The sequence below is a fragment of the Nanorana parkeri genome, unplaced genomic scaffold (genome assembly GCF_000935625.1).
Source record: "Nanorana parkeri isolate BGI_ZX_2015 unplaced genomic scaffold, ASM93562v1 scaffold281, whole genome shotgun sequence".
Classification (NCBI taxonomy): domain Eukaryota; kingdom Metazoa; phylum Chordata; class Amphibia; order Anura; family Dicroglossidae; genus Nanorana; species Nanorana parkeri.
The window spans coordinates 1,395,422-1,406,058 of NW_017306549.1; the positions used below are offsets into that span (position 1 = coordinate 1,395,422).

At 40.2% G+C, this 10,637-nt stretch overlaps 1 protein-coding gene across 1 annotated transcript in view; it reads left to right on the top strand.

The window, feature by feature from the left end:
- Nucleotides 1-220: 220 nt before the first annotated feature.
- The window catches only part of CCDC170 (coiled-coil domain containing 170), a 59,478-nt gene continuing 49,061 nt past the window's right edge, over nucleotides 221-10,637 (top strand). The window contains exons 1-3 of the mRNA XM_018557361.1: nucleotides 221-429; nucleotides 1,985-2,067; nucleotides 6,488-6,515. Coding sequence (XP_018412863.1) covers nucleotides 271-429; nucleotides 1,985-2,067; nucleotides 6,488-6,515 — 270 coding nt within the window. The 5' untranslated portion in view covers nucleotides 221-270. The remainder of the gene's footprint in view (nucleotides 430-1,984; nucleotides 2,068-6,487; nucleotides 6,516-10,637) is intronic.

Genomic DNA, 10,637 nt, shown 5'->3' on the forward strand with positions numbered 1-10,637 from the left:
TTACTAGATTTTCTTTTCTTGCACATTTTTAAAAATTTGTATAAACGTTCTCGAAACTTTTTTTTCAAGCAATCCACATTGTGACACAGTGACACCTCCTCCTGTTCAGGAACACAACCCTGATCTGTGTGTATACAGGTTGCTATGCAGCCATGTCTCCTGGAAACATTTGTGCTCTGGTAGTGCTGCTAGGGCTGTACTCATTAGCTGAAGGATCCAGACAATATTCATTTTCCAACTCAATTAAACTTGTATTCCAGTCCCTTGAGGATGAGCAACAGCAGCCTGAGCAACTACAGCGATCACCCATCTGCATCCAGTGTCCCAGGAGCCAAGGCAGCCTATGGAAGCAGACATCTTGATGGTAATACAAAAGCCGCCTTTCGTTCGGCTTCTCCAGCTGTCTCACTAACAGGAGGAGAACCAGAGGTAAACCTTAACAGAATATGATGTTCATTAAACACATAATTGTATTTATTTATTTATTTTTATGTGTAGCTCAGAAGTTGTTAAAATATTGATAAAAAAAGTTACTTCTTTCTTGATAAAATTGCTAATCCATCAGCTTGTCCAAACTTATGTCCACAATTTGTTTGTGTATCAACGCTGGTACGTGTGCCGTGAAAGTATTATTTCCTTTTCTCTGAGAAAAAGGGAAACATCTTGAATCATCATTTTCCAAAGTGTTATATTTAGCTCCTGTCTATTGGGACACCTTACAGTCCATATATTTGGTTGTCTGCAATCGTTAACATTTGGTAAAAGTAAAGCTTTTAATTTTTAGAAATGTCAACCCCATTTAGTGAATCATGGGGGGGCGGGTGAAATATGTATTGACACATTTTACATTTCAAATGAAACATTTAAAGCAGAACTCTGGGGGGGAATACCTAACCCTTGCAGTAGGGTTATTGCTGCACTACAAGGGCAAAGTGCTCGTTTTTGCCTAGGTTCAAAAATAACAAAGTTATACAAACCTGAACCTTGGATCTGGCCAGCTGTGACAGGTCTCCCTCTAGCCTGTCTCCTACACTGCAGCAATGGTATGTCTCTTGCCATCCTCACGTCCTATACACTGTGTATAGAACGTGATGACTCAGGGATTTTAGATCGCTACAGCGGAGAGGGGAGTGAGGCAGAAGGGATTGCTCTAAGAGCCAGCTGCTCTGAGGATCAGGTAAGTATCATCTTTTTTATTTTTAACCCTAGACAAAAATGAGCACTTAACACTTGCAGTGCGAGGGAAAGCCCCCACTGGAAGGGTTAAGATTTTTTTTCCCCTGGAGTTCTTCTTTAAGATCATTGTCTATTTGGGGGTCTTGGCAAAACAGTGTTGTAGTGCCTAATAAATACATGATCTTTAATTATTAGCACAGTATATAGAGTGGTACGTAAGCTTTGTGCTGCACTAGGTGAGAGGCTCCTCAGCCACCTCCTAGAGCAGCAGTGTCAGTTCTCCGGCCGCGCCGCTATATGGCGCTGCAGCACTGGCCAAGGGGGATCAAAGAGAGGGGAGCGGGCAAAAGTGAGGGGAGTTGAATGCCGGCTTGACCACCAGAGAGCCCACACTGGCCGCCAGAGAGCCCCATTGAGCCCACACTGGCCACCTAAGAGCCCACACAGTTACTAGTATTGGTGCATTCCTAAATGTTACCATTGGGGGGTCACCACAACCTGGCAAATGTTACCAAGGGGTCCCTGCCCTAGAAAGGTTGAGAACCCCTGCTCTAATGGAACACAGCAAACCACAGACTTGCCTCCAGAGTGAAATGCAGTCACATGATGATGTAATGACATGTCCTGCTTAGTCCTTCCCTACACATTTTATCTGTGTGACTTAGTTAGGGACATAACTGGAGACGTCGCCTCATACTATATACAAGCTGCTAACATTTAACCCTTTTTTTTGCCATTCTACTCCAGATAGCATACAGCTTATGTGTGTGTTTTTATATAAAATTACACTATATTTTTTTTTATTCAGGAACAAGAGCGCTTTAAACATAATAGAATACAGGTGGAACTTATGGACGAGTGTGTGGGAGTGGGAGCCAGAAGTGGTAAGAGGTATGAAATAATAAAAGACTGTACTTTAAAAAAAATCAAAGTACCATGTTACTTATAAAACTGTAAAGTCTGGTCCCTTTATTCATTTACATTTGAACTCCATGCTCAAAACTAGATACCCACAGAATACAAATATAGGAGCTCTTTTTCAAGCAAAATATTTGTATTTCTGTCCATCCAGTTCTAAGATTTATACAGTCCTGCCCATCAGGGCAGAAGAATTGATTTTTCTTTGCTACAATTAAATTGTATTTATAACCAAAAGTTTTTTTGTGTTGGATACAAAAGGGGAGAGTTAAAACCCCTGCCAGGTTATTTTTTGCTGTCTGTGTACCATTGGGAAGATTTCCTTTCACTTCGTGTCCCAGAGATGCAGCAGAAAGTTATAGGAAATCACTCAAAGTGAGTCAAATTCCATTCTTAGACAGTTGCTCCCAGGACAGGTGTTTTTTACTGGAAGATTTCCCATTACCTCTTGTTCTGTGGACAACTCTGACATTTTCCCTCTCTTACTTTCTCAATGGCAGTGGTCACCAGGACAAAGAAACTCTCTTGGTGAAGGGTCCAACCCTTCCCGGCTTTATCCAAAACTAAAAAAAAGGCTTTTGCCTAGACCAGCCTTTCTCAACCAGAGTGCCCTCTGGCTTCCTCAGGTGTGCCTCGAAACTTTGGCCAGCACCATGGAAAATTAATTCACTAATCCAGGAAAGGTGGGATCCATTCAAAACAGTTGTCCTCCATCAAGGCCTGCTTCACCTCTCACCTTTTGCCATGCTGACACAGCTGTGGCTCCTGTTATTTAAGGGGGGGGGCTCTAATGTGAAAAGGGGACTCCTGATTTAAAGGGAGGGTTTCTGATTTAAAGGAAAGACCCTGACGTGATAAGAGAACCTCATCTTTTTGTGTGTTTTTGCTTGGGGTCTCCACTGAAAATCCATACCAGACCCCTATTTGGGATAATGGTCTACTGTGGATTTTGGAGGGGCAACACATATTTTTACATTTATGTTTTTTACGTTTTATATTGGGTGCCTCAAAAATTTGCATATTTTTTTTGTGCCATGACTGGAAAAAGGTTGAGAAATGTTGACCTAGAGATACCCCAAGCTTGTGACTCACCAGTGAAAGGAGAAGCGGCAGACTGATGAGCTCAACTCTCTGTCATACTGTCCTCTCCTATTGACATGCTCCTTATTAGCACAGGAGCAATGGAGCCCATGCTGCTTCTCCCTCTCACTATACTGCTATACAGTGAACTGCAAGCTAATTTATACTGCTTGCATTTACAACAAATATATTCATGATATCATGAATACAGAGCAGCATTATTTGTGTCTTTTCTACCTGCCAGGGGTTTAGCTTTAATTGGGATATGCATAGAGGTAAACTCTATTTGCCTGTGGAATTATACAGATATACAATAGATATAAACAATGGAGAAATCTGTGAGAGCAAAGAAGTATGAGAAGGAATACATTTACAAACAGGGTTTGAATTGGTCAGAGGCAGGTTTTATTCTACTACTGTGAAGCAACTGAGGGAGACATTTATGAATGCCGTTTTATAATTATAATAAGTCTCTCATACTTTGTCTCATTACTCCTGTTTGGGCTTTGCAGTGTGACAGAATTGATATATGTCCCCCATAAAGGCTCAGAAAGTGCAATTAAAACTATGGAATGATTAGCATTGGACAAACCTTGCCTGGAATTCTGCTTCCATGCTGCACTTGAACAAATTTCTGTCTCGTTTTTGTAGTCTAGGCCAATACTCAAAATCATTAGATTCCCTCATTGACTTTAAACAGCGTGGATGGAAGAATCTCCCCTGCCAGCTCTTGTATTATGTCAGCCAATGTCCATGACTGTCTGAATACACAAACAGTGACTGCATTTACAGTTGCTGTACAGCCAACAGTTTTCCACCCTGCTTCTTCCATTTTTCCATCAACTTTTGTGCGGCTGGGTGGTGCCGACATGGATTGTATTTTGGCTGATGTAGCTGGAATTGGCCAGAATTTGAGCTGAGTATAGCAGACATCAGGATTGGTCCTTAGAGCAGCAGAAGGTTGTTTGTAGGCACTGCTGGCTATTGTATTCACACATTCAGCACCTGTTGCTGTCTGAATACCCAAACAGTGTCTGAATACCCAAACAGTGTCTGAATACCCAAACAGTGTCTGAATACCCAAACAGTGCCTGAATACCCGAACAGTGACTGAATACCCGAACAGTGACTGAATAACCAAACAGTGACTGAATACCCGAACAGTGACTGAATAACCAAACAGTGACTGCATTTGATTAAATGCAGTTGCTGTTCAGCCAACAGGTCTCCACCCAGCTCCTTCAATATTTTTTAGTGGAGCTGGGAGATCCCGATCACACATTTATCTATTTTGTTGGTGAAGTAATAGAATTACTGCTGAAAGTTATAGATTTTTTACCGATAGAAACACATTAGCACCATTATACTTTCCTTGAATGAGATAGGGTGTATACCACATGGAGTATGTTATGATAATTGCTATAGTAAAAATGTCCGCACCTCTAACATGACCCATTCCAGTAGTGACAGTAGTGACAGAACACTCCACTATTGATTTTATCTCTGCCTTTAGAATCATTGTAATAGGTTTGCTTAAAATACACCTCATAGGAGAAATATGGGAGCTGCCATTTTCAAACCAACATCTGAAAATACTAGCCTGTTTGGCCGGTTCGGGAAGCAGGCTCCATACTGTTTGGCCGTCTCGATGCTGATTGGCCGGGGAGCCGAGAGGCTTACCCGCCTCTCGGTTACCTGATTGGCCAGTAAACCGGCTCCGAGCTATTTGGCCGGCTCGATGCTGATTGGCTGGGCTTCCAGGCCAATCAACATTGAGCTGGCCAAACAGCATGGAGTAAGCTTCCCGGCCAATAACAGTGTCTGAATACCCAAACAGTGTCTGAATACCCAAACAGTGTCTGAATACCCAAACAGTGTCTGAATACCCAAACAGTGCCTGAATACCCGAACAGTGACTGAATACCCGAACAGTGACTGAATAACCAAACAGTGACTGAATACCCGAACAGTGACTGAATAACCAAACAGTGACTGCATTTGATTAAATGCAGTTGCTGTTCAGCCAACAGGTCTCCACCCAGCTCCTTCAATATTTTTTAGTGGAGCTGGGAGATCCCGATCACACATTTATCTATTTTGTTGGTGAAGTAATAGAATTACTGCTGAAAGTTATAGATTTTTTACCGATAGAAACACATTAGCACCATTATACTTTCCTTGAATGAGATAGGGTGTATACCACATGGAGTATGTTATGATAATTGCTATAGTAAAAATGTCCGCACCTCTAACATGACCCATTCCAGTAGTGACAGTAGTGACAGAACACTCCACTATTGATTTTATCTCTGCCTTTAGAATCATTGTAATAGGTTTGCTTAAAATACACCTCATAGGAGAAATATGGGAGCTGCCATTTTCAAACCAACATCTGAAAATACTAGCCTGTTTGGCCGGTTCGGGAAGCAGGCTCCATACTGTTTGGCCGTCTCGATGCTGATTGGCCGGGGAGCCGAGAGGCTTACCCGCCTCTCGGTTACCTGATTGGCCAGTAAACCGGCTCCGAGCTATTTGGCCGGCTCGATGCTGATTGGCTGGGCTTCCAGGCCAATCAACATTGAGCTGGCCAAACAGCATGGAGTAAGCTTCCCGGCCAATTAGGAAGCCAGGTGGTGAGTGGTTAACCACGACCCAGCTTCCTGATTGGCCGGGAAGATGGCTCCATGTTCCCTCGTGGCACTTCTGGTCAGAGGAAATCTTCGTCTGACCGGAAGTTCTGGTTTTGGGGGGTAAGTATCAGAGCATTTGGACAAGTACGAGTACTCACCCAAATACTCGGTATCTGCACTGATATGCATCCCTAAGAATTAACTTTCAAACACACTGAGGGGAATTTATCAAAACTGGAGCAGACAAAATCTGGAGCAGCTGTGGTTGACAACCATTCAGCTTCTCTCTTTCATTTTTTAATCCTAAATGAGCTAACTGTGGAAAGAAGCTGATTGGTTGCCATGGGCATTTTGTAGGCTGCCATTTCTGACTTGCTCTTATGAGGGAGCTAGTTCCCTGGCTGTCATGCTGATGGTTGGGCTTCAGTGCTTTCTGGGTCACAGAGATAAGGTGTTCTGACCCTTCTAAAACTTATTTACAGCATGCTTGTTTCGAAGTCTTAAAAGCAACATTTTTAGAAATGGCAGCCCCTATAATTTTCTCATGACTTGTGTACTTTAAACAAATTGCAAGCTTTTCTTTTCAGGGTATGATCACAATCTTCCAATCCTATCATGTAAACCAAAAATATAAAATCTTATATATGATAACATTTTAATTGTATATTTTGTTTTGTTACTAGAAACAAGAAAAGAGGAGATGTAAAAAAGGTAAGTCATACACAAATATTGTGGTAGTAAATCTTTTATCAGGTAGAACAGAGGTTCTTTACCTTTTTGTTAGTTACAGTCCTCCATGGAATACCCAATATGTTATCATATTTATTAAAATCTAAATAATAAATTACTACTACAACTGATATAAAATCATAGAAATTGTATTATTTTTCCTAAAATGAAATTAAAAATTTATTATAACTGAAAAAAAGATGAGAATTTTATCACATTTCATAAAATAGAAAAAATTAATATTTCAAGCAGAACCCCGGGCAAAATTGTTATTAACCCTTGCAGTTGGGCTACCCCACACTGCTAGGGTTAAGTGCTAGGGACCAAAATAAAAAAGTTATAATCCCCCCGATCCTCCAAGCTAACTTGCTCTTAGGCCCCATTCACACCTAGGCGTATTGTAATATGCGCGTCTGTCGCGCGACCTTCACGCGTTTTTTTTACCGCGTCCCTGGAGCCTCTCTCCCCCCTCCGCTGCAGTGCTCATTACATCCAATATGCATTGTATAGGTCATGAGGACTCTGAGGGACATACCATTGCTGCAGCATAGGAGTAGGGAGGCTGGGGCTACACTGTCACAGACAGCTGGCTCTGAGGTTTGGGTGAGTATAACTTATTATTGTTGTTTTAGTCCCTAGACAAAAATGAGCACTTAATCCTTGCAGTGCAGGGTAGCCCCACTGCAGGGGTTAATAATTTTGCCTGCAGTTGTTCTGTAAGATTATAAATTAAAGAAAATCAAAATAATTTGATCATGTTTATTAAAATAATAATAAAAAAAATATTAGTATCTTAAATACAAATGGTAAATCGCTAATGCACGCTAATGACAAACATTTGTTATGCTGTTTTTGTTCAATCAAAATATGGAATTGAGGTACAGTGTCTGACAATGTGGTTTGCATGTCATCTGACACATTGAGTTGACTTCTACATGCTTACTCCAGTTTAAAAATGCAGAGAAACCAGTTTTATTACTTCTACAATTTGGTCACATACGATCAAGAGGTATGGATACCCCTGGATAAGAATTCCAGGAGTACGCTGAAGAATTAAATCCCCAACATAGTCACTAAGTAAGCCCTGAAACACATCTGCTGAGGGTTTGTTGGCATTTCAAAACCATCCCAATTGTTCCTTAATGCTAGGTATCCCGCCTAGATATCTGTACAGTATATGGCAACATTTAGAAACATAAGGCAATGTACAGGCAAGTTTATTAATATTAATCTAGCTGAGGTTGGTGCAGTGTAACATTAAAGAGACCCTGTCACCAACTTAAACAATTGCAAGTGAAAGCACAGAAAATACTTAGTATTTTAAATGCTTACTTCTGTTTTTCCTTTCTGTAAATCATTTTGTATTCAGTTCAATGTGCCTTTAAACTTGCTAGAAAATTTGACTAGTCAATTTCTTAGCACAGCCCCCTCCCTTCCTGTACTTCTGCTCCTCTTCTGAGATTGTCTAATTATTGTCTGTGCTGGCAAAGGTCCTTCACCCTTCCACTCACCTCCCTACATAACTTTTTATGTAGCAGCCAGGGGAGGAGGGAAGGGGAATGCTAATGATTGTCACTTGAGTGACAGCCCAATTTGCTGTTGCTGCTGATGCCTGCTACTGCTAATGCACAGCAGTAGTTACTGGGCTTTTAGAAGTCTATACACGGCATGCATTTACAGGTAAAAAACATGCCTAAAATACACAATATTGTCAAAAGTATTGGGACACCCCTATTAATCATTGGATCCAGGTGTTCCAATCACCTCCATGGCCACAGGTGTATGACATCAAGCACCTAGGCATGCAGACTGCTTCTACAAACATTTGTGAAGGAATGGGTCGCTCTCAGGAGCTGGGTTAATTCAATCGTTGTACCGAGATAGGTTGCCACCTGTGCAATTAGTCCATCCGTGAAATTTCCTTGCTACTAAATATTCCACGGTTAACTGTTGTGGTATTATAACAAAGTGGAAGCAACTGGGAACAACAGCAACTCAGCCACGAAGTGGTAGGCCACCTAAAATGACAGAGCGGGGTCAGCGCATGCTCCAACATGACTGCGCACCAGTGTACAAAGCAAGGTCCATAAGGACATGGATGAGTGCTTAGTCTTTAAGTTTCTACTTATAAATTGCTGTTCCCAAGGTACTAATAAAAGCTACATAAATGACAGGAGAAATATATCACCCACGTGCTTTGCTGTTAACAGGTATTTGAATTAGACATCTCGAGGATATAAGAGTAATCTAGTTGACCTTTTCAAACACACATGGAAAATACCTGAATACATAAACAGGATGTGGTGAGAGGTAGGGGCTAACACGTCCACGTAGAGATGCTTTAAAGAACCTTTAGAGTGGTCGATGTGCTACTGTGTCCTTCAGATATGGGCACATATCTGATCTTTTAAATATTTAACATAGTAAAAGGAATGTACAAATGTACATTTGAGACTCTTTAAACACATGCTGTTCTTTCTCTTTCTAAGAACACTAATCAGTTTTGATCAAACCTGATGATTTAAAAACCTATAAAGACAACAAAACATTCTATCCTATTCTGTATACTTTCAGTGCTCACAACTCATTGTAAATAACCAGCAAAACATTGTGTTTAACTGCACATCAGTGGTGTCTGGATAGTACATAAACTAGCCTACCTAGATTGGCAATGATGTGTTAGTGCCAAGCTGAGTTACCAACATTGTATGCAATACCTGCCAGCAGAAGAGTGATGACTTACATGTTAACTAGTGAAAACCATGTATTTCTACTAGCGCTAAACAAGTTGGAAGTCAGGTTTTCTGATGTTTTTGTAGAAGTGTACTACAACAATTCAGATATTAATGTTTAGAAATGTAATGTTTATATGGTAGATTTTCTGTTGTGCTGGTATGACACTGTGTTTGTCAGTGAAATGCAATGTCGCATCTACTGGGCTAATCTGCATCAGACTCCCTGAAAATCCATTTCATCATGGATTACAGTTTTTGGACATAATAATTGCGATTATATACCATATGAATAATATGTGCTGAATTGTATTTTTTTATATTTTAATTCTGTAGAGTCTGTCTATTGAGACAGGCTAGACATCCCATGTCCTTTCAGAAAGCCATACTCACTTTTATAATAAGAAATTATGATTTTAAAGACATATTTAAATGGTGTATAAAATTACTTGATTTTAATTTTTTCGTGCTGTGTGGTTACTAATCACACCTGGGCTGTCCCAAAAAGTCCTACTAAAATAATACTCTCCCTGTCTAAAAAAGAAGTGCTCTTTTATACATGGGTTCTATTTAGAATAATGCCATCATGGAGAAAAGATCTTGGTTGGCATTGTATTTCTTATGTTGATGGCAGTGCCAGGGCTACAAGTTTTTGCTTTGTTAGTGCAAGGTTGATCGGCTTTTACTGGCTAGCCACAGTGATGTCACTAATAAAGTAGTTGAAGTCTGACCCAGACTGCCTTGCTTATAGGGGCACCATGTAACAGAAAGGACAAGAGAAGCAAAGTAATATACTAAGAGAAAAATTGAATGTTGTGTTACTATTTGTATATTGATGTTGGTCTCTAACAAGACCTTTGATTTTGTTTTGGTCTTGTTTGAAATAAACAAGACAGTAACTAAGAAATGTAGCATGGCTATGGTGTTTGTTTTGGTTGTATTATCCATATTATCTTTATTGGTAAATACATTCATAGAAAGAAGTCATTGACATGGCATATTTCAAAATGCTTTATCATCAGCAAATACATTTACAATGCAGATGTGATACAGAACCTATACACAATCTTCCTCACATATATTGGCCTTTCTGTGAATTCAGCAGAAAAACTACATAAACTGTTTGTAAAATAACCGTTTGCATGTGTTTAATTCACTTAATGATTGATCTGTTGTTTACTTGACAGTGGGGATAGACAGTTGCTTATGTATTTACATTACAGTGAGCATGTACAAGTGAATACACAAGCATAAGATTACTTTTACCAGTCCTGCTGTAATTATAATATAAGCCTGATATGTACAAGGCACAAATAAAAATAGACCACTCACCACAATCAAAAGCTTAAAACCTAACTGAAACCATAGCAGT